Raw genomic sequence first — 25,425 nt, forward strand, 5'->3', positions numbered from 1 at the left:
TGAATGGCCTAGGTGAACAACTGGCACTAGATACCACCAAGTACTTGTGAGGCATAACTTATAATAACTTTTGCCTTTGACATCTTGTCGGGTTTCAGGCTCGTAAATTTACTCTAACCCTAGTTACATCTCACAGGTGCAACATTTACTTAACCATGTGATTAAAAATTAATCCACATGTTAAGTGAGGTTTCAATAATACATGTCCTCATGACAATGACACATTTATCTGTTGGCATAGGTCCCAAGGTGGTTGTAAACCCTGATTTCTGCAAAGAATTAGGGCTTACAGCAGAATTCTCATTGCTGTCCACCAAATCTAACAGAGAGCACCTTCAATTGGCTCAAAAATGTTGAGATACTCAGAGGATAAGCTGGAGGAGGTGCGAGAATGCTGAGATGAGAGAGAAATCAAAGTTTCTTTGCGGGAAATGCTTCAAAACTGCTTGCTGCCCTGACTTAGCAGTCACGAATGCTGTCACCTGCAATCTAGAGCCCAAAACCTGTTGTCACCTGCATTAAATTCTGCCGCCTGCTGTCCTTGATGCTGCAAATGCTGTCGCCTGCAGTTACTAGTGTCCTTCTCTCTCACAGCCAACATACACACTCAATGAGTCTCTTTCAGCCCCCAAACAGTCTTTTTCTGCATTGCATGGGCATTTTTGCCAAGTGGCAGCCTTCTAATCTCATTTTTCCAGCAAGTTTCAGTCAATTAATTAATTTTTAGAATTAATGAATTCTAAAAGTTAATTTCGGCACTTTTGACATTGCCCAAAATTAAATGTACTTTAATTGGCTAAGCCATTTGTAACCCCAAGTGTGTTGGGCCCTAGGTGGTCCCTAGCCTTAATTGACCCATGGATAGGCATAAATTAAATAATTAATGCCTAGTCCCTAGTATCACCATTGACACTTAATGGTCAATTAATTGTCCTAGGGCTAAAATTGACACCGACTCACATCCAAAACCCAATCGGCACAACTTTTGCCTTTGACACCCATTGCTTCCTCGAGGTTCTGCCATACAACATTGCACATTTGATTATTAAATTAATCAAATGTTACTAGCAAGAGCAAAGCATCTAAAAATTTTTACGTCCCCGTGACAGTGGGTGTTGGATCGGGTTGATGAAAAATGGTTGACTTCATTTTTGGTAATATTGAAGACCCCTTTGCTATTGGCTGTCGCAAGACTGTGACAACTATTATCTTTTTGTTGATTTCTTTATTACATATTTTATTTGGTTTTTCTTTTTGGAAGGATCCCTCTTGAAATCTAAACGCCTGAGTTGCATGGGCAGTATGTGAAACGGACAGGAATGTCCAATGAGTCAAGACTGGACAGTTAAGGTCCAGTATAAGTCTGGAAGAGACTGATGGCACTGTAGATTGACAAGCCTGGAAGAGACTTGTGAAAGTGTATATGGACAAGTGTGTTGAAGAACTAGCCTGGAAGAGACTAGTTCAAAGTGAAGATGGACAAATCTTCAAGAGATTAGTCCATGTGGGGTTATCAGTGGAAATTCACTTTTAGTTGAGCTACATTACAGATTCGGATGTAGCCATAGTTTGCAAAGATGGTCAGAGTGGGGATGCAATGGAAGCAACTCCTAAAATTTAGGAAGTTACTATTTTTGGACCCCAGAATCTGTTCGCGTCATTATCTTCGTTTTTGTACGAGGATTAATCCTCTGGTTTGTGCCGAGGTCAAATTTTGAACCAAGGATAGAGAATTTTAGACCGAAATGTTTAAACAAGAAAATTGTTACATGTATGCCATGTGGCACAATTTGGGCATAAATTTCCAAAAGAGAGAAAGGGGGCAGCACAAAAATGAGTTTCAATGCATGGGGGCCTCATTTTTTGTGAAAGGGAGATGGATTGCTGCGGATGGAGAGCTCTTGAGAGCTGGTCTACCTTGTCTATGATGCATAGAGGCTTGAGCTTGCTTCCTACTCTCTTTCTCTCTCCTTGACAGTATGGTTATGTTGCAGAATCAAGGGCCTTTCTTCTGATTCAGGTACAGCTGTGTGGGAATATGCTGTTTTTGCATGAGGCAAGAGCCTCCTTTCTCCAGGAACAGGAGCAGTTGTATGTTGTCCTAGCAGGGACAGGTGAGGGTGGTAACCTCACCAAGCAAGTGTCTGAAACAACACTAAACCCGAACTGATTCTGGACTGTTCAGAGGGTATTTCAGAGCCCAATTGATGTCAGAATCAAGGGGCACTTGGCCCAGATGATGCAGGACAGTGCAGGGAATAGTATGAGCTGAAAACAGGTCTCAGAACAGGTCTGAACCAGTAATTACAGCAGACTGAAATGGTCAATTTTGCACTCCAACCAAAAGTTTCAGACTTGGGCAGAGTTTCCCCTCCTGGTCAACTTGATTTGGGTCAGTAATTGTACTATTATGTTGTCAAATTTGACCCAGAATAGGTGAAAGACAGCCCATTGTACTTTCTCTTTCTAAAAATAAAGAAATACCACAAGGGGCGCCTAACTTAGGGGCCAACAGGGTGTATGTGTTGCAACAGGAGCATTCTAGCTTCTTGTATGTCTTCTTGATTCTGTGTCTTTAAGATCAGGTAAAGTGGGTGACTGTTTAATTGGGTGAAAGCATTTATATATTTTGGTTGTACACTACCGCCCTTCCCAGTGAACAGGCCGGTTACATGGTTCCGTTGCTGGGACCGAATCACTTTTTCCCTAAAGAGTGAGCCAGGGTCTGTTTGGGTGTAAGACACAGAATTGTGCATTATGGCTGATAGAAAGGAAGACACCAGAGAGGAAGCGTCTTCATCACAGGAGATCCTTGTTGTTCATGAGGTGGGAGAGTCTTCTAGACCTTCATAGTTTGTTACTCCTCCTGTTATGGTTGAGCCACAAGTTCTTACGGCTTTTTCTATGGATGAAGACATTTTCAAGACTCAGTTAGTTGCTGCTGTGTGAGTATGTTTACTCAAGTGATGCAGAATCCAAGGTTTTTGGCATTTTTGCAGCCATCTGCAAAGATTTTGGATCTAGTAGAGGTCCAGGATAAGGCTAAGCATGCTGCAGATCCAGTGGAAACACCAAGACAGCTTGCGGAGTCAATGGAGACTCCAAGATTGGTTCCGATTGTCCAGGAACAGATGGTGGAAACGCTAGTTACACAGGCATTGCTAGTTCAGCCTGCCACTTTACAGCAGCCAAATGTTGGCCTAAATGGACAGGGAAACAATTTTTAGGCTTTACCACAGGTTTTCCCACCGACCTCTATACATCCTAGGTACTTTGGAGGTGGATCTATATTTCAGAATATGGCTGATTATGTGCCTGGAAACCAGATTTATGTACCTGGAACAGTGTTTGGGGGTACACAGGGTTTTATGCCAAACCCCATGTATGGCAATATAGGCATGCAGCCTGGATTTCAGGGAGTTTAGGGCAGTTTTGGCATGCCACAGGGCACTTTTGGTATGGCTGGTTATCAAAATCAGCAAGCAAGTATTGTGTCTACAAGCCCTGTAGTTAGTGGTCCGGCAACTTCCATGCCATCTGTTAGTGTTCCTATGTTACAGGCATATCCTACTGACCCTTTGATGGCTCATGAGAAGCCAAAGCCATACAAGGAAGGTGGTGCAGCTGTACAGTTTGACATCTTTCGAGGATTTGAAGATAGGACTAAGGCTCTCTCTTTCTTACAGTAGTTTGATGCCGCATTTGCAGGAGGGAACTTTACAGAGCCTTCTAAGGTCCGGAAAGCTGCCACTTTTCTTAAGGACAATGCTAGTCAGTGGTGGAGTACACTGTTGACGCAAGGACAGGCTCCTGCCACTTGGACTTACTTTAAGCAAGTATTTGCTTCTGCTTGGTTGACCAATGAATTTGAGATCGATGTTATGTCAGCTTGGCACAATTTGGATGCATCTAAATGCAAGGATCTGGAAGACTATAACAAGAAGTTTTGGGAGGCTTTGCTTCCAGTCACTTCTTATAGGGTTGTGCCATTGACTGAGCAGATAGAGAAATATTGTTGTGAGCTGCCCAAGGAACTCCGGAATTATTGTACAAAGACAAAGGTCACCACTTTGACTCAGTTAATTGAGAATGCTACCACAGGAAATGCATTATTGTTGGGACAGTCAAGTGGTTTTGGGGGCAGCATTAAACAAGACAAATCTGAAAAATTTTCAGCAAAGAAGCCATTTGGTAAACAGGTTTCTCAGATTTCTCAAAGCACAGGTAAATCTTGGCAGTTCAAGAAGAAGCCAGCCAAGTTCTTTGGACAACAGCCAAAGGACCAGAAGAAACCTTTTGTGTGCAAGTCTCTTGAAGAGAGAAAGGCTTTAATGGTTGAGAGGAAATGCTTTATCTGTGAGTAGATTGGTCATGTTGCGTCTAACTGTCCGGACAAGAATAAGAGATCAGTTGATGATGATAAAGAGGATAGGAAAGGAAAGAAGCCCAAACCTTCAGCAGGTTTAGTGCCAGATATGTTGGGAGACAAGCCACACTCGGATGCTAATGAGCTCTGCAGAGCTTGGGGTAAAGTTAGGGATCAACATGTACTTATTTTCTTTGATCCTGGAGCTAAGGCAAACTTTATCTCACCAGAGTTGGCTTCTACTTTGGGCATCAGAGCAGATGAGATGGGCTACACAACAGAGGCAGGGTTGGCATGTCCTGGCCACTTAGAGTTTGTGACACCCATTCTTGGAAAGCTGTGTCTTCATATACAGTCTTATGTTGATGCAAAAGAATTTTATATCATGCCACTTGAAGGCTGTGATGTCTTGTTGGGAATGCCATGGATGTTCAGAAAGCATGGTGTGATGGATGCCTTTAACAAGACACTGACTTTGGAACATAGGGGAAAGACTCATGTGCTTGATGTGAAGCTTAAAGGAGAGTCTGTACCTGTTGTATCGGCTTCTGCCATTACATTTGTAATAAATAATCATCTTTTTGTGTACTTGATTTTTGCACGTGATGTCAAGGATAATGATGAGTCAAATTTCTCTATGTTAAATAGAGACATGTCAGCTTTCTTGTCTCAGTTCAGTGATTGTTTTTCTGACTCATTACCATCATAGCTGCCACCAGAGAGGTCTGAGGATCATGCGATAGATTTGGTGCCAGGAAGTAGCCCACCAAATAGACCTCCGTATAGGGTTAGTGCAGCCCAACAGAAAGAGATATTGAGCCAGGTGAATGAGCTGTTGGAAAAAGGGCTGATTCAGCCAAGTTCATCTCCCTTTTGCTCACCAGTGCTCTTAGTGCAGAAGAAGGATGGCTCTTGGCGCATGTGCATAGATTATCGAGCGCTGAATAAGAGTACCATCAAGAACAGGTTCCCCATTCCAAGAATTGACAATATCCTTGACTGTTTGGAAGGAGCGTCAATTTTTAGCAGGATAGATTTGAAGAGTGGATACCATCAGATCAGGATTAAGCAAGAGGATGTGCATAAGACTGCATTTAGGACCACGTTTGGTCTCTATGAGTTCTTGGTAATGCTATTTGGACTTACTAATGCTCCTGCTACGTTTAATCGAATGATGGATAGGATTTTTCGTCCATACAGGTAGTTTGTTGGTACATTCTTTGAAGACATGATTGTCTTTTCAAAGAATGAACAGGAGCATAGAGAACACTTGAAAGCAGTCTTTGATGAGCTTTCAGTAATAGGTTGCTTATCAATGGCAAGAAGAGTGAGTTTTTCTTAGAAGAAATCCAGTTCTTGGGGCACATTGTGTCAAAGGATGGTGTCCGAATGGATCCTGCTAAGGTTGAAGCAATTAGAACATGGCTAGATCTGAAGACTGTCCATGATGTTAGAAGCTTCTTGGGTTTGTGTTCTTATTACAGGAGGTTCATTCGCAATTTTGCAGAGATTGCTTCACCTTTACATGCTTTACAGAAGAAACGAATCCCTTTCCAGTGGACACAAAAAGAGATTTCAGCTTTTAATCTTCTTAAAGAAAAGATGACTTCTAGTCCAGTGATCATTCTGCCAGATCTTAGGAAGTCATTTGTTGTCCAATGTGATGCCTGTGGCAATAGCATTGGTGCAGTGTTAATGCAAGATGGCCGGGTAGTGGCTTATGAAAGCAGAATCTTGCGAGGGGCAGAGAAGACTATGCAAGTCTATGAGAAAGAATTGCTGGTTGTGATTCATGCGCTTTCTTGCTGGAAACACTACCTACTTGGGGCAGATTTTGTTGTCCAGACAGATCATCAGACATTGCGTTATTTCTTAACTCAGACTAAGCTGTCAGAAAAGCATATGCGTTGGGCAAACTTTTTGTCAATGTTCCATTTTTAGATTGTGCATGTGGAAGGCAAAAAGAATGTTGTGGCTGATGCTTTGTCAAGGAAGCCACAAATTTCAGCTGTGCCAATTCCTTATCATCATGAGCTTGATGATATGAAGGAACAATATGCTGATGATGAAGATTTTGCAAGGATCTTTGATCAGCTTGTTAATGGACAACATCATGAGCATTATCTTCTCAAGGATGGTTTTATGTTGATGCATGGTAGACTATGTGTGACTATGCCATTGAGACGGAAAGTTATGACAGAGAGTCATTCTCCAGCGTATGCAGGGCATCGTGGTATTGATGCAATAGTCAAAGCAGTAGAGACATTCTTTTATTGGCTTACTTTGAGAAGAGACGTGGATGCTTTTGTGCGGCAGTGTTTGATTTGCCAGAAGGTCAAGTTTGACAGGCAAAAAGCACCAGGGCTTTTACAGCCATTGCCTATTGCAGATAAACCATGGGAAAGCATAGCTATGGATTTTATCTTTGATCTTCCAAGGACACAAACAGGAAATGATGGGATATGGACTATTATTTGCAGGTTTAGCAAACAGGCTCATTTCATTCCTGTGAGGAAGAAGATAAAACCAGATCAGATGGCATGTTTGTTTATGTGCAATGTTTTCAAGTATCATGGTATGTCACATTCTATCGTCAGTGACTGTGATCCACGGATGACAAGTCTATTCTGGAGAGGAATATTTGAGAACATGGGCACAATGCTTAAGTTCTCATCGTCATTTCATCCACAGATTGATGGACAGTCAGAAGAGGCAAATTCTACTGTCTTGGATTTGCTTAAGTGCTATGTGTTAGAGCACAAGTCAAAGTGGAAGCAATATTTGCCTTTGGTCAAGTATGCATACAATAATACTGTGTATTCGTCAACAGGCAAAGCCCCTTTTGAAATTGTTGAAGGTGGTAAAAAGGTTCCTCCCATTTTGCATACAAAGGATAAGATATTTCAGGCAGATCATTATGTGCAGAATATGGATGAAATGTATCAGAAAGTTAAGCATGCCCTTGAAAGGACTCAGGCAAAGCAAAAGAAAGTTGCTGATCATCACCGTCGTGAATTGATATTTTCACTTGGTGATTGGGTACTGTTGCGGTTTGAAAAGGCATGCTTAAAGAAGCGGAAAGGCAAGGAAAGTCTTTTCACTAAGCTTAGTATGCGATACTATGGGCCTTTTCAAGTAATAGAGAAGATTAGTGATGTCAGCTATAGGCTGAAATTGCCTGACAATTGGAAGATTCATAATGCTTTTCATGTAAGTCTTCTTAGACCCTATGTGAATGATGTGCCAGAAGATATGCCAGCTGAGGAATAGCCCGAAGTTGAGGAACTTGATGAAATTCTTGTCCCAGAATGGGTACTGGCACACAAGGAAAGGAAAGTGAAAGGCAAGGTTGTTAGAAGGTATTTGGTTAAGTTCAAGAACTATCCAGCTATAGATGGTAAGTGGATGGACGAAGGTGAACTTGCAGAGTCACCTAATGTATTGGAACTTTACCTTGAAGGATTTCGCTTGCAACCTACCTTGACCCCTTGTATCTCTAAGCTGAAATAGATTGTCAAAATGACAATTGCTTAAGAAAGAAATTATGTACAGAAACATATTTTGTATGGGTTAACACTTATTGTGTCCATATGGTTTTCTCAGTGCTAAAGAAGTAAGTATTGCTTGCAAGACTACAATTTTTACTTCTATTGAATTGAATACATGTTGTAACAATGGTTACTCGATCGGGCATGCATTTTGTGAATTGACTTAGTGGGGATATCATTTTGATGTACCGGCCACTAGATCTCTAGTCAAGGTGATGTGGAGTCATCAAATGAGAATCTGCCTCTATGGGGATATCATTGTGGTGTACCGGCCACTATATCTAGAAATAGTGATGTGGAGTCACATGATGATAGTCTGCCATGTTTCACAGTTAGAACATACATGTGTTAACAGTGTGTTCAGTTCACAATGTTGACTGATAGCATGTATGTGTTATACATGTGCTGCCAAGTGTAAGTTCACTGGGTTAGCTAGAAGCTTGTATGACATTCATGCAAACGAGGACGTTTGCGATTTCGAGAGGGAGGTATGTCACAAGACTGTGACAACTATTGCCTTTTTGTTGATTTCTTTATTACATATTTTATTTGGTTTTTCTTTTTGGAAGGATCCCTCTTGAAAGCTAAACGTCCAAGTTGCATGGGCAGTATGTGAAAGGGACAGGAATGTCCAATGAGTCAAGACTAGACGGTTAAGGTCCAGTATAAGCCTGGAAGAGACTGATGGCACTGTAGATTGACAAGCCTGGAAGAGACTTGTGAAAGTGTATATGGACAAGTGTGTTGAAGAACTAGCCTGGAAGAGACTAGTTCAAAGTAAAGATGGACAAATCTTCAAGAGATTAGTCCATGTGGGGTCATCAGTGGAAATTCACTTTCAGTTGAGCTACATTACAGATTTGGATGTAGCCATAGTCTGCAAAGATGGTCAGAAGACTAGTGGGGATGCAATGGAAGCAACTCCTAAAATTTAGGGAGTTACTGTTTTTGGACCCCAGAATCTGTTCGCGTCATTATCTTCATTTTTGTACGAGGATTAATCCTCTGGTCTGTGTCGAGGTCAAATTTTGAACCGAGGATGGAGAATTTTAGACCGAAAGGTTTAAATAGGAAAATTGTTACATGTATGCCATGTGGCACAATTTGGGCATAAATTCCCAAAAGAGAGAGAGAGGGCAGCACAAAAACGAGTTTCAATGCATGGGGGGCTCATTTTTTGTGAAAGGGAGATGGATTGCTGCAAATGGAGAGCTCTTGAGAGCTGGTCTACCTTGTCTATGATGCACAGAGGCTTGAGCTTGCTTCCTACTCTCTTTCTCTCTCCCTGACAATATGGTTATGCTGCAGAATCAAGGGCCTTTCTTCTGATTCAGGTACAGCTGTGTGGGAATATGCTGTTTTTGCATGAGGCAAGAGCCTCCTTTCTCTAGGAACAGGAGCAGTTGTATGTTGTCCTAGCAGGGACAGGTGAGGGTGGTAACCTCACCAAGCAAGTGTCTGAAACAGCACTAAACTAGAACTGATTCTGGACTGTTCAGAGGGTATTTCAGAGCCCAATTGATGTCAGAATCAAGGGGCACTTGGCCCAGATGATGTAAGATAGTGCAGGGAACAGTATGAGCTGAAAACAGGTCTCAGAACAGGTCTGAACCAGTAATTACAGCAGACTGAAATGGTCAATTTTGCACTCCAACCAAAAGTTTCAGACTTGGGCAGAGTTTCCCCTCCTGGTCAACTTGATTTGGGTCAGTAATTGTACTATTATGTTGTCAAATTTCACCCAGAATAGGTGAAAGACAGCCCATTGTACTTTCTCTTTCTAAAAATAAAGAAATACCGCAAGGGGCGCCTAACTTAGGGGCCAACAAGGTGTATGTGTTGCAACAAGAGCATTCTAGCTTCTTGTATGTCTTCTTGATTCTATGTCTTTAAGTTCAGGTAAAGTGAGCAACTGTTTAATCGGGTGAAAGCATTTATATATTTTGGTTGTACACTACCGCCCTTCCCAGTGAATAGGCCGGTTACAGTTGGCAATCAATGAATGGGAAACCCTTGGTCAAACTTAAGAAGAGAGAGGATTTTCAGCCTTAATCAATGATGTGGATTGAGAAATTGGTAGCATCTTGGAGCACCTCCTTTCCAATTGATTCTACGGAAGCTTAGCAGAGAAGAATGACAAAGGTGTGGATAGCAATGCCTAGTCCCAAAGTGAACTTATTGTTGTGGAGAATTCTCTTTGGAAAGCTATTGCTTAACAAAAGGTGGATGAAGTTCAAGCATTTTCCCCCCTTGTGTATGTTCTCTAAGTGCAAGAAGGAGATGACTCTGCACTTGTTCTAGGAATGTCTTGAGGTGAAGCCTATATGGTCCAACCTCAAACGCTTATTAGAAAAGGTAGGATTGTTTACCTGCTTTGTGTGAGATATCTCCTTTTTGGAGATAAGGCAAGATTGAATGATGAAGAATTAGAATTTGTTATGTGCTTAGGGCTATGTTTCTTAGGGCCATATGGAAGCCAAGGAATGATGTCCTCTTTGGAAGGGCTCATATGACCTATGATTTACTGGGCAAATGGTTTGATTAATATGTCAAGGAGGCAAGTTTTGATGGAAAACCTTGAAGGAATCCACTCCTTCAAGGTGGCTGCTAGGCTTTTAATTTGTTATTGCTGTTAGGATTATAGTTTGAGGCTACTTTGAACTTTTTGTATTTCCAGAAGGGAGCTGTAAATATTTCTTCCGAAATACAATACCAACATTACTTGCATTAAAAAAAGGGTAATGTCAACTTCTTATTTTTCTATGAGTTGGTGTCCTCCCGATGTTGCAACAATCTCGAGATCAAGCTTTGCTAGCTTGTGTGAAGATAATCAAGCTTATGGGCAAGGTAGTATGTTCTTGGACTTTTTTTGTCTTTAGGATGTGCACAAAATGAAACAGAAGCAATAACTGCTCTCAATAGCTTGGACATCTCATTAAGGATCTTTGAAGTGCATTACAAGCAAGAGGGAAAAAGAAAGCAAGCTCTTGCATTTATCAATGACATCACATCAAGTGTTGTGAATCCCTTGGGGTGGTGGGGAGGGAGTGAGAGAAAGGGAAGGAGAGGAAGAGAGTCTTAATCTGTTCAAATTGTTGATGAGCAGGTCAATTGTCTGGGATTCAACCCTTTTAATGAATGGGTATTGGCTACGGGCTCAACAGATAAAACTGTCTCGCTGCATGATTTGCGAAAGCTCACGAAACCTCTGCACACTTTTAGCAACCATACGTATGAGTTTCTAAGAATACTCTCTTTATGGAACCCCTTTCTCCTAAGTTTATTGTTTGCGCTGTGGTTTTGCTTTTCAATTTTCTAAGAAAAATTTGGGTATCCCTTTCCACAGGGATGAAGTACTTCAGTTGGCTTGGAGTCCAAACAATGAAACTATATTGGCAACTTGTGGGGGTGATAATAGACTGATGATCTGGGATCTAAGCAAGTAAGTGAGCAATGCTATCTTTCATTTGCTAGTAAGTTTACATGCCGCCATATGTGGTTGGTGAATGTGTGTCAATAGTTAATTGGTGGCAATAGGTGAATATATGTGAATAGGTAATTTTGTTGGCCACATTCCTATATGAAGCTATGGTAAGACAACAGCCGAATTATATGAGCAAAGGGAACTGATACACTTTTTCCTTTTGGTGAAATGCCAACTTTGTACCAAATGTGGGAAACCCCCAAGAAAACACAAACAATCATTTTGTCTAGCTCCACAACAGGAAATATTGTATATGCACTCATATCTGCATATCAGCAAGTGTCCAATTTGGGCTTTCTTTTCTGAATCAAAACCTTTTTGTGAGCTACACCTAGAATCAGAACCCTTGAGAGCAGTAACAGGCTGAGGAGTGTTTCCCATAGCCACCTTGTTTTGTCCATTACTAGTGGCCACTGACTAGCTGCATTGTTGAAAATAAGCGATTTGGTCCCAAGATCTGGATATATAATAACCTGCAGAGACTTCATGATGCGTGGGCTTTGTGACAAAAATGAACCGTATCTCAGTTTTTAATGTGGATTTGAGATCTAATTATCTCATAGCATTAAGCAGCAGTTTTCTTCCTTTTTACCGCATGATACATGCACAGATAGACTGTGTACATGCTTTTCTTTTTCTGCCAGCCTTGTGGGCTGGTGCAGTGCAGCTTGTATTTTCTTGACTGCAGCCTGCATTTTGCTGCCCCTTAGGACAACTTGCCAATTTCATAATCTTCATTCTCTCTAGCTGTTTGTGAGGCTGTGTTTTAGCTAGCAGACCTTGTATTTCACTGCTTGAAGTCTACATTGTCATCTTGCTGCCTAGAGGATTGCATTTTGCTCCTTCACTGCTGTCCACATCATCAGCCTGCTCGGTAGACTGGTGCTGCTGCATTTTGGGATCCTTTTTTTGAGTATGGCACACTCTTGGATCCATTCTCATCATCTTTGGCGCTCTGAACTTACCTCTGCCCTGGTCTTGAGATAGGGAAGTTTGAGGCCCCTTGAGACACAGAAGTTTAAGGCCTCTTGTATCATTTCATTCACCTCTATACACTTTTCTTCGTTGAGCATTCATCAAATTGTGTTAAGTGTGTCATAATTTTGCACTTCTCTATGTTTTCCCTAGAATTTGTTTACATGGTTTCAGAGTTGTGTGCTTTTGATTGACACCTTAGCCTTGATTCGGAAAGCTTGGCATTCAAGAGCACATGAAAACACTTTTTGGAGATATCTCAATCACCATTGCCAAAGCATCATCCTTCTGAGCTTGCTTTCCTAGCTGCAGTTTTCCCCTCATTACAGGCTCTAAGGGATTGGTATCCTCAAGCTCCTCCCAAAATCAAAGAGGAAAGTTTGCAGGGATAAGATGGAGCAATGGAGGAGATAGAGTTTTCCCCTCATTACAGGCTCTAAGGGATTGGTATCCTCAAGCTCCTCCCAAAACCAAAGAGGAAAGTTTGCAGGGATGAGATGGAGTAATGGAGGAGATAGGGACTGGACTGGTTGCTGGGACAGGGGGAATTATGCAGGCTGCCTGCGTGGACTGTTCACGCTGATTCCTGGGCGCCATATCCAGATCAATTTGTCCCTGGTAATTTGGTTGAGCTAGCATTGGAGTGGGAGCTAATGTGGCTGCAGGTGGGGAGTGATGGGCAGCATTTGTGAGGGAAGAGGTAGGAGATGAATGCGCTGAGTATGGTGCCAAAAAATGGCCGCCAGCAGGTTGCCGTGAGTTGGAGGGAGAGGGAAGATTATTAGTGATTATTGTAGGATAATTTAATTGTGTGTTTTGAAGAGTTTGTCCACATGAGGCAAGTGGTTGGGAGGGTGCTGGGACCCACCATTGTGAAACCCTCAAAGGGAATATCTCCCTTCAAGGTCAATGTATGTCCTCATCCAAGATGAATATGTAGCAGTCTTGAGGGGAAGTTATGAGAGAGTTATGCAAGGATTATGTTTTTCTTGTGATCCACCTTGTAATAGTCCTCTAGCATCTCCGGCATACTATCCATGATCATTATTATCACTTTGTTTCTGAGCCATCAGCCATTGCCACTCCTGCTGTCCAGTGCCCATGCCCCTTGGTGGAACTGCTGCCCTGCATTGGAGGGGCCGCTTTGCTATCTGGTGGTGCTGCCTTGCTCCCCAGCTTGTGATCACCTTGCTGGTTGCTGCTGCCCTGCCTTGGAGGACATTGCTAGTTGCTCCACATTGCTTCCCTACTGATCGCCAATCATCTACAAGAGTAGCTTCTTTTTGAGCTAAAAATTCATTATCCTCTGATTACCTCATTAGAACAGCCCTAAGAACAGTAAATTACCAATAGTTTCATTAAATGACGAGTGGTTTTGGAGAGTTTTTGTGTCCCACATGCAAAACCCTAATTTTTGAGGATCTTTCCATGTCTATAAATAGACAGATTGCCCACCATTCAGCCTTATCCTTTTGTGCAAGTTTCTTATGTTCATGTGTGGATTTCAGCCATCAGCCTTCCACTTGGTGGCTGTCCAGCCTTTGTGACCGTGGTGAGTGCTCTCCAGCTGCTGCCTTGCTGCCTTGCGACTTCCCTTTGTTGCATTTGGTGTCCTCCTACCATCGCCAACTCCTCCAGCATTTGTTTCTGCTTGCATTTGCTGCCCCAACATTTGGCATCGGGTTTCTCTCTCTAGTGACTCCCTCCATAGTTGTGTTTTGCAGTTTGGGCTGCCGCCTACATCATCTTCCATCACCTTTGTCGTCACCTGGTGCTTCACCCTTTGTTGCATTTGGTGTCCTACCATCGCCAACTCTTCCAGCATTTGTTTCTGCTTGCATTTGCTGCCCCAACATTTGGCATCGGGTTTCTCTCTCTAGCGACTTCCTCCAATGTTGCGTTTTGCAATTTGGACTGCTACCTAATCATATTCCATCACCTTTGTTGTCACTTGGTGCTTCACAGTCTTTGGTGCTCTAACATTGACTGCTTTGCCCTTGAAAATTCTATACACTCTTATATTCATTTATTGCATTGATTCATTCATTTCGGATTTCTCTTCTTTCTCTGTTTGTGTTTGTGTTTTTCTATTTTGAGCTTTGAGTTTTGCATTTTCCATATAGGGTTTGAGTTCTGTATGTCTCTATGTGAGTCTTTATGCTTTAGTTGTGGTCGTATATTCTCAATGCAAACACTAGCATAATCTTCTCATGGTATTAGAGCTGGTGCGCTTGTGGTGGGTTGGTTTTGTGTGAGGTTCACAAATGACATGTAATTGATTCATAATGTCTTAGACATCTTCTTGAGATCCCACAATGTCTTATTAGGCTTCTACATTATTGGAGGTTTGAGGAGGCATTATGAACTCGTTGAGGAAGACGACATCCCATCCTCACCTTCACTTTCTTTTTCTTCTTTTTTTCCACATTTTAGTCTCATGATAGAGGAGGAGTTTGAAGAGCACTTGTGCATTACGTATAGTCGAGCTTACACCCGATTACACCCGTCCTACTAGCTTTGCTACTATATCTGAACGTGTTGGTGAGGTTGGTGGCTGGTCAACTCTTCGATCATGGTGGACATATCTTAGCTAGGCTCAATGTCAAGTTTGTACAATCGCTTTTGAGTCGTATGAATCAAAACCCTCTCATGTTTCTCTTTTGATATGCAAGATTTGGATGATTTTCAACATGTAATCTTCAATAGAGAGGGGTCTCGAAGCAAACATTCTTCATTCGATATATCTAGATCTTCTATTGCATTTGAGCATCTAAACTACTCTTCTCAAATCCCTTCTTTCCCTAGGGGACATAATTACTTGATAGGCTGCGAACCATATCTATTTTTAATATTAAAAAAAAACCAAAAAAAGTTCAATGTGGTTCCATCTGCCTTTGTAGGACTTGGCAGGCCATTGGGCGGTCGACAAGCACCCTTTGTCCAATGTCTTCTTTGGAGTGACTACTAGGACTTCCTTGGTAAGATAACCATAGCCTCTGTAGTCTTGGTAGGCCATTGGGCAACCAATGTGCACCCTTTGTTTGATGCCTTGGTTGCTTTAGGATGGGATGCCTTGAGGTAAAACTGGGCTTGAGCTTTTCTTCTAGTCCCTTCTTAGTTCTAGTTTTGGGTTTGAGAGGGGGTGTTGAACTAGAAATTCATTATCCTTTGATTAGCTCATTAAAACAACCCCAAAAACATTATATTATTAGAAGTTTCATTAAACGAGGAGCGGTTCTAGAGAGTTTTTGTGTCCCACATGCAAAACTCTTATTTTGGAGAATCCTTCCATGTCTATAAATAGACAGATTGCCCACCATTCAGCCTTATCCTTTTGTGCAGGTTTCTTGCATTCATGTGCGGATTTCAGTTATTAGTCTTCCACTCAATGGCTGTCCAGCCTTTGCGACTTTGCCACCTCTCCATCAGCCCTCCCAGCACGTGATGACTGTCCCCTAGCTGTTGCCATGCTGCCTCACAACTTCCCTTTGATGTGTTTGGTGTCCTCATGCTATCGCTAGCTCCTGCAACACCTGTTTTTGCTTGCGTTTGTTGCCCCAACATCTGGTGTCAGGTCTCTCTCCAACGACTCCCTCCACAGCTGCATTTTGCAGTTTGGGCTATTGCCTACATCATTTTTCATCACCTTTGTTGTTGTATGGTGCTCCACAGCCTCTGGTGATCGGTGTTTTTTTCTCCTTTACACTTTGACAGTTTTGGTTGGTGGTTACAACACTCAAGATCTGTCTTCGATGGATGTCACACTTTGACACTCACTGCTTTGCCTTGAGCATTTTGTTTACTCTTACATCCATTGCATTGATTTATTCAATTCAGAATTCTCTTCTTCTCTTTCTATGTTTGTGTTTTTGCATTTTTGAGATTTGAGTTTTGTGTTTTGCGTTTAGGGTTTGAGTTTTGCATGTCATTGTCTGAGTCTTTGTTTTCAGTCATGGTTGTACATTTTGTGTTTCCTTAGTGCAAACCCTAGGATATCTTCACACTTCTTGCATTTTTTGATGTAGCTTGTAGTTTTTGCTGCTTTGGAGCTGACATCATCATCATGCCATCATTTGTTGTCAGATTGGGCTGTGTTTTCAGCCCACATATTGCATTTGCTGCCCTATGTTTCCTTCACATCTAGGATATCTTGGGTTAGGGCTGAGCCATCTTGTCACTCTCCTTGATCTTTCTTTTTGGACTTGAGAGGGGGTGTTGAGCTACCAAAACTTGTTTTAGGATTATTATATTTTTGGCATTTTTAAAGCTCATTAAACAGCCCCAAAAAGGCATTTTTGCTTTTTTGTACAACACTATAGATAGCTAGTATGCCACTCTAGACTTGTTCAGGCTTGGACTTTATTTTGTAAAAGGGACTCGGTGTGCACACTACTTATCATGTGTGTGTCCAGCTGTTTCACCTCTCTATCATCATTGTTAATCACCTGATCAGCCCTCCCTTTGCTGCCAATTGCTGTAGCACTGCTTCCATAGCTTGTCGCCATCAACAAAAGTGGTCTTCAGTTGCTTCAGATTCTGCTCAACTGCTAGGGGTCCATCAAGGGTCGCCCCAGCTGCCAGCCATCTGCCCTTGCATGGACCCCTTGGCTTACATCAATGATCTGCTCCTTGTTTCTTTGCAGCTCGTAGAGGCCATCCCATCTTCCCATGCTGTCATCTAGTCAAGTGGATTGTGGATAGTGGTGCAAAAATGTTATGCATAGTAGCTTTTCTTATTTTCAATGTTTTCTTGTACTTGGGTGTCCTAGGAGCATGCTATAGCCAAAGCCTGTGGGGTGACTCTTTCTGGATCTTAGCAAACACTTGCTGTCTTTTCAATCAGTTGTCAAGTAGAACATTTGTTAGAAGTGGTATCCTTGGGTTAGATATGCAGATTAGGCATGGATTTCCCGTGATAATCCACGGTTTAGGCCTCTTGGGGGTCAGGTTTTGAATTTTGCTCAGCAAAGTCCAAGTCTAGTTTCATGGTTTTGCTTTATTGCGTTTTGCCAAGACTTGTTCACCTTTACTTGTTGCCATCCATCAGAGTCTAGACAAAATGTTTTTTTGCCAAGACTGGTTATTTTAGTTTATTACTCTTTGCCAAAGACTAGTTGATCTTTACTTACTGGCATCCATTGGAGCTTAGACAAAATGCTTCTTTTATAGCTGGAGTGTTGGCCTGAAATTGTCCCTAAAGAAACTGAAATCATAGGTTGGTGTGCTCTAGATTGAGCAAGAAACTCATGGTATACATTGCTTCCTCAATTTGAGGACTTTGCCTTGGTATAAGATGATCAAGGAAATGCTATAAGTTGTAGAAAAGGCTAATAAGGATTAAATCTTGCATTAGGGTATGCTTAAAAGGTCTTGTATCATGATAAAGGTTTTGTCTAGTGAGTTCTTATTGGAGATCTCTTATTGATGACATGGTATAGTCACACAACATTGTTTGAGGCTGTCTTCTGTGCTGCATGAGTAGTGACACTCACCTTTTTGTTTCTTGTCCTTTGGCTAGAGAGATATGACATTTCACTTCTAGGGTTTGGACTTCCATGACACTGCAGGATTGCTCGTATGGGTCTTGAGAGATTGCTTGTTTGACATAATGCAGCTGCAAAATCTAATTTATTTATTTATTTGTTAGATGAGCTTTGACATGTGTGACAAACTTTAAATGCTTTACACTCAAGCTTCTGAAATCACTGGTGGTGTTATCCCTGATGTCGATTTCCCATGTCTTGAGGTTGTTCACCAACTTTTCTGATTGTTCATGTGTGATAGTGCATGATGCTTTTAGTGTTCAAGTTAGGCCTTCATGAAGTTTTACTTTGCTGCTTGGCTTTTGGAGGGCTTGTGCATGTTTGCCACACAGCCTGTTGTAAATCTAATAATTCTTTAACCACATTTTCAGAGAAGAGACAAAAGAGGTGTAGCTTAGTTGGTAGGTTGAATGCATGGTGATCAATAGGTCTGAGTTTGATTCGCGCATCCATATGGTCATATAGTAATAGGTATAAAAGGGACTAAAGCCCGGGTCTGCAGGTCAATAAACCAATGATGTAATTTTGAGAGAGAGAGAGAGAGAGAGAGAGCATTTACGAAAAAACAGAGAGAGAGAGAGAGCAAACATGTGTACCTTTGTTGGTAGGTTGAATGCATGGTGATCAGATGGTCCTTAGTTGAATTCCTATACAGTCATCTAGTAATAGGAATAAAAAACAAGATTTGAACCCGGGACTCTGGGTTATTAAAACAAGTGGCTTACCATTAGGGTAGAGAGTGAGTGTGTGATGTGTGTGTGTGTGTACACGTGTGGATCAAAATTACTGTTTAAAGTCAATGCTTAGACCAAATTATTTTTCTTGTCACACAGGAGAAGGGAAGGATAGCTGAGTTTATTACTCTTTGTGTGTGTACACAGGGTTGGAGAAGAGCAAAGTCCTGAAGATGCAGAAGATGGACCACCAGAGCTGCTGTTCATACATGGAGGGCATACAAGCAAAATATCCGATTTTGATTGGAACTGCAAGGATGACTGGGTGATTGCGAGTGTAGCAGATGATAACATCTTGCAAATTTGGCAAATGGCAGAGAACATTTATCGTGATGAAGATGAAATCCAAGATGCAAAAGCATCTTGATTGATTTGACCTATGACAGCTTGATTCTAAAGATGAGAAGGTCTGCATCAGCAAAGGGAAGATTTCTTTTCCCATTGTATTACTGACACGTGTTACAAGCTCTTGAATCAATTTGGGGACTGAGAACAGCTTGTGGAACTGAGGATTACTAGGGAGGACATATTAATGTTTTAACTAATACTCCTTCAGAGGCAAATGTCAGCTGCTTGGAAGGTTTCTAGGACTGGGTTACTAGGCAAGATAATATTAATGTTTTAACTAACACTCCGCAGGGGAAAGAAAGAGCACACAACTACTGGACCTGAGTATCGCTGAATCTTACTTCCAATTTTCACGGGTTCTACTTTTGGTTGAGTGGGCTTAAACAGTCGAGACCTTAATGAGATATCATAAGACTGATAGGAAAGAGAGAAGTTGCTGAGTTGAAGGAGTCCCACTGTGTGACCAAGATATCACAAATCAATACTATTTGCTACGGTTGTCTGGCATTTGCTTTAACAGCATTGCCTTGATGCTCTCGAAGAACGGTTTGATACTCTATCAACACATGCATATGTAATAGTTGTGATAATTGCATTGCTGGGCTCTAAAGGACTGATAAGTCACACAAGCCACGAGGTTCAGCTCACTGTATGACCATAATAAAACATGACTTTGCATTGGTTTTACGTATATGGCATGTTAAGGATATGGCATTAAAGTGATCGATTTGGTTGTCCTCTTCCTTTGATTGCCATATCTTAAAGGATTGAATACAATGGCATTAGTTGGATGGCCATTTTGGAATATATTTTAGAAATGTTATATTTGGCTACCCTTAAAGCATGGTCACCTCTTTTTGATGTTATTTTGTTATACATCAGATGTTTCTCTGTTCGTCGTGTTTAGGTGATTGTGGTAGTCTTTCAGGGCATTGGCATGCCTTCACCTGCAAAAAAATAGCTATCTTTTTAAAGCCTCAAAATTGGCATATACTAATCTTAAGATCTTAACACACCAAGGGTTATCTCAATTATGTCACGTGGCAAAACAAGCTACCCAAAGAACACATGAAGATGAATGATTAATACTATCTCCAACGAGCCAAGTTGAATGCAATGATTAGGTGTTTCAAATCTTACTTGCTATTGGTTTTAATTGTGGGAAACTGCTTTGGATTTACTTCACCTTTAGGTTCAACATCCTCCTCTAGCTTAGCACTTCACCCTTAGCCTTCAATCATTGAGAAAGCTCTCAGATCCAATTCAAGAGAGGAAAATACTTCCAAGTAGATGAAGCTACCTTACTTCTTAGGGAAGGGGGCAAGGTGACGAGAAATTGATTGAGTTTGAGTAATATTTTATGTTGCTGATAGGTTCTACAAAGCAAGTTACATATCCATAAGATTGGTCAAACTATGGTGGAAATAGCATTTTTATAGTAATGATGTAAGTATGACCCTTTGTTTAGTTCAAGGGCTTTTATAAGTGGATAATGCTATGCAAAGGTTATTCAATTAAAAAGGTGCGCCCCCAAGTGTATATAAGAGCAAATGGTTGGTTGATTATGTGAAGGGTTCAAGACAAAATTGAATTGGCACGTGGAAGCTCACCATCTAAGTATAATTTGAGATGCCTTGATAAGGGATAGGATGTTATCATGTGGAAATTTTCTGAAGCTTATGGATGATGAAACAAAAGCTAAGCCAATTCATGAGGGTTGAGGTAAAAAGATAGATTTTTATGGAAACTTTGGAAATTATTGAAAGTCTAGTAGAAGCATGAGGGGCAAGGCACAAACATGAAGACTTTATTTGATTCATGTACAACTTCAATAATCTATCTTTCTTTAACTTAATAAAAGAAAGATGTAGTTCATGAATATGCATACATATACAAGGTAAGTACATGCCATTCATTGGCTTCACTTAAGAACACAAACGATAAAAGGTAAAGTGTTTAATGCAAGGAACACTTATAGAGCTTTTGTGAGATCATACCATTTGGTGAAATCTGTATTGCATAAGTCCAAGGCATGTTAAAAGATATGGCACACTTGTCAAAAGGTGTGTTTTAAGTTGCTAAGCATGAACAATTTGACCATGTGATCTACTTGTATGTTTTTCCTTGCCAAGACAAATTGGGCATGCTTAGTGAACTTGCATATCATGGTCCAATGCCATCATTCCATATAGGTGAACTTGGGTATATGTTCAAAATGCCATCATTCCATGTAGACATCTTAGGAAGATCAAAGGTAGAATCCATACCAATGCTTTCTACTATTAGACTAGAAGAAGGTAAACACAAGACTATCTTTAACTATAGACAAGGCCATACCAATAGAAGAAGACAAATTGAATGCTACCTTAGATATAGCCATTATGAATCTCTAGTCATGTCTTTTGGGTTGAGAAATACCCCTTCTAGCTTTGATAGGCTAATGAATGCATTTTTAGGCTAGATTTAGATGACTTTATACTATTCTTTGATGATACACTTGTTTGTTCAAGTGACTTGGATATGAGAAGCATATAAAAGCGACTTTGGGGCTACCCATGAAGCTTGAGTTATATGATAAGAAGAGAAAATATACATTTTCTAATGATTTTATTGAGTGTTTGGGATTCATATTTGAACTGATTCTATACCAGGAAATTTCTTGCCATTACCCAATCTAGTTAGATTCTTGGCTCTATTATCCTATTTTAGATTTGAGAGAGAATCTCGTTTACTAGAATAGAAGCATCTTATTTCAACAACTAGATATAATAGAAGTCCAATATCAATCGAGGGTGTTTGTATTGTATCTTAATTTTTCAAGTTGCATGTACAATTGGTGTGGGACACTAGTCAAGATCCAACAATACTTAAGATATCGTTAGCCATAGCTCTAGTTCTAAATCTTCCAAACTTTGACATCACCTTTGAGGTCACTATTGATACTAGCGATGTTGCAATTAGTGGGTTTTTGTCTCAAACACAGGAAGCATTGCTAGATACAAATGTAGGAATTAAAAACCTAGTGAGAAAAACTATGCTAGCCATGATCCTAAATTATTGCTAGCTTTACTTTGTTGCCCAATTCATCCATTCAATAAGAATTTGTTTCAATCGAATCCAAGTATTTTCTTCTATCTCTTCAATTTTATTCATTAAAAAATGGTTAAAAGAGGCTCATCATGTTGTCACAAACTGGTACGGATACATATACTGAGGATGAATCTCAAGCTAATAGAATGGAAAGTAAAAACATCACCTTGATCTTGGCACTTGAAAATAGGATATCTTCATTATAATGTGTTGTAATGTCAACTTTGTGCAAGCACTAATGGATAAGACAAGGGTAACATATTATGATATTTTTTGAACCACGTGAAGAAACATTTGGAAAAGATTTTATATAATTCAACCCTTGGAGTGTATTTCTCGAATATTAACAAAAGTAGTAAATGAATATTTTGCAAGAAAAAAATTGCAAGATCTTGAGCTTAACATTGGGCAAAGGTATTGGATGGAACTCTTACAAGTGTATGAATTCGAACTACAATACAACCTTAGAGAGTCAAATATTGTTGCTCATGCACTTCTAAGAAATGAATTTGGGGGAACAACTACAATGGTAACTATAGTTAAGATGTATCTCAATACTTTTTATGTAATCTTTGTGCTCAATCATCCTTTGTTACCTTAAATTCTACATGAATGTATGATAAAATTTATTTTTCCAAGTTAGTACATCTTTTAGAAAAGGCCTAGCTTGATGTGAAAGAATAGGGTAATACATGTCTCTTTAACACTAGTCTTTTATATTATCAATTGAAGTTATGTGTTTCATGAATAAGTTAACTAAGGCAACTTGTTATTGAGGAAGATCATGATAGTCCTTAAGCAAGTTATCCAAGTTATGCAAAAACCCTACACTTAGTACGAGAGTTTCTTTTAGCTACGACCTAAGCATGAGGTGTCTTGTTATGTTTCAAAGTGTTTGATATGTCAAAGGTCAGACCGAAAGTGTTACTAGGATACCTGGGAGTTATGTCCTTTGGACATTTCTCAAATGAAATAGGAAAATGTAGGGATGGACTTTATTATTGGCGATAGTTAGTAAGGATGGATTTCATTATTAGGCATAGTCAGCGGTGGCTTTGATTCTATTATGGTTATGGTTGATTGTTTGACCTACATTGCTCATCTTATTCTAGTAAAGAAGACATACAATGTTGCTAGATCTTCATCAAAGAGATAATGCATTTGCATGGCGATTGACAAACATCAACAATTTACTTCTAATTCTTGTGCAACCTTGTTTAAGGGGATGGACATAGAATTGCTTCAAGATAACATATCATTTTCAAATAAATAAAAAACCAAGATTTCAATTGAGTAGTAGATGAGGTTTTGAGATCCTATTGTACTCTTAAACCCAAAGTGTGATGCCTTGTGTGGCACTTGTAGAGTTTGGTTACAACTCAACATGTCAATTTCCAAGGCACTAACTATTAGAGCCCTCTTGCCTTTGAAGTTTTTTTCTACTAAAAGAACCTTTTATAATCATCGATGTTATAAATGCATAAAGTAGGACACTTCAGAGGTGAATGCATAAATCATGCTTGAAGTTAGAGGTGAGAAATCTTTGCTACACCTCGAGTAAAACTAATAAGGATGTATCGTAGAATACATAAATAGCTAGAGGTGTAGTGATAAAAAGTAGTAATCCAAGAGCCTAGATGCAAAAAGAAAGTAAACATCCTAATTTTAGGCCAACTTTAAGTCTCAAAATGAGGCTTAAAATCAACTTCTCATAGATAAATCATGAATTGATATTCTTAAAGTGGCATAATCTCAATCCATCAAGAGCAATGAAAAAAAGAGTGAGGTAAGTATTGGTTTAAGGTTATTCTCAACTTAGCATTCCAATATCAAGGTTTAAAACTTCCCAAACAATTCATAACTTTAGAAAGTAGCCATTTGAACTATTATGGGGACCTAATATCCGCATCAACTAGATAACCTAATAACATGAAAATGCAACCTTTCTTCATCACTTTGCCTTGCATAAGGATGCACATTATTTTCTAAGAGACTACAGAAAGAGGAGTTACTCCAAATAGTATTAATTATAGAGGCAAAAGAGTTGCAAAGTGGGTCCATATTGTTCTTGATATTAATGCGATTGATTAACTTTCACCATCATGAAGGTACCAACAACCAAAGCTTGGCCCTAATAGCATGTCTCCACATAGTTGAAACCAACAATACCCTTAGCTTTTTTAAAAATAAGATAAAAAAGATGATTGCCAATAACAAACAAGGATGGATTGAAAGGAAAGCATTATCTGGATGATTTTTGCTAAGTACTAACAATGCTTGAGAGATAAAGCCATAGAAGCATGCTTGGATAGCATCTAAATAATATGAGCAATACTACAACCAAAGCACAAGCCTCTCATAACCTTAGAAGTATAATCTCATTATACTCTCTGAAAAACATTTTCTAAGTCTATTTGAGTCATAATTTTAATCATACTCAAGATTAATAGATATATAAACAACAACATGATGTACAAAACATAATAAACTATAATTTGGTTTCCAAAAAACAATTGCATGGGATTGAGTTCCATTGGTTGCATAGGATCTGGATGAAGATGTTTTCTAGGTCTAAGAAAATGTCCCACACAAGGAGTGTCCATGCATTATATCAATGGGTTATAAAGAACTATTGAAGTTTCACGCGCTGGAGGTAGCCACACTAGCCCATCAATGCCTAATCAATAGGATTTTTTTGAAGTTTTGCAAGTAAGCACCACTTTCTTCAAAGATATCAACGAGAAAAAATACCAAAATTGCTTTTGAATACCATCCACCACCATTTAGCTATTGAAATGATCACACTCAAGTTCATTCATTCAATGGAGCCCACTTGCAAGAGGATGAGCTATACATCAGACAATGCACTAGAGTGTTGACTCGACACAATGACACAAAGTCGTGTGTTCAAAGTCCACAGAGTAAATGGAGCACGAGTCAATAGGGTAAGGGGGCCGAAAAGGTCATGGTCCCCAAAAGAGTGGCATTTAAATGTTACAGTCAAGGCCGAAAGACATAACAAATGGCTACTTATCAAAATTATGCCACATGATCCAAATAGACTTTAGGTAGCAACCCAAAAGAGATACACGACACCCATCGCATCCTAGAAACCTGTGCAAAGTGCCTATGCTTATTTTGGTCTCCACAACTGCCTCTTTCGATTCTGCCTTTGTTCTTCCCAATCCTACACAACACACTAATTCATCAAGAAAGGCTCTCTTTCCTGAGCACATTTGACATATGAATCACAAATATACCACATTGAATACCCCCAATCATGATTAATCCCGCCCTATTTGTATTCAAAACTAAACTTAATAATTGAAGCATGTGA

The 25,425-nt window shown here is 40.1% G+C and overlaps 1 protein-coding gene and 1 pseudogene across 1 annotated transcript in view; both read left to right on the forward strand.

The window, feature by feature from the left end:
• Positions 1-19,685, forward strand: part of LOC148040469 (histone-binding protein MSI1-like) — a 46,860-nt gene extending 27,175 nt beyond the window's left edge. The window contains exons 4-6 of the mRNA XM_087699656.1: positions 11,021-11,145; positions 11,261-11,356; positions 18,798-19,685. Coding sequence (XP_087555782.1) covers positions 11,021-11,145; positions 11,261-11,356; positions 18,798-19,017 — 441 coding nt within the window. The 3' untranslated portion in view covers positions 19,018-19,685. The remainder of the gene's footprint in view (positions 1-11,020; positions 11,146-11,260; positions 11,357-18,797) is intronic.
• On the forward strand, positions 3,407-4,630 carry LOC148040470 (uncharacterized; annotated as a pseudogene).
• Positions 19,686-25,425: the final 5,740 nt, after the last annotated feature.

Source organism: Lygodium microphyllum, chromosome 2 (assembly GCF_053477565.2).
Source record: "Lygodium microphyllum isolate KBCC chromosome 2, Lygodium_microphyllum_v1.1.10, whole genome shotgun sequence".
NCBI classification, from domain to species: Eukaryota; Viridiplantae; Streptophyta; class Polypodiopsida; order Schizaeales; family Lygodiaceae; genus Lygodium; species Lygodium microphyllum.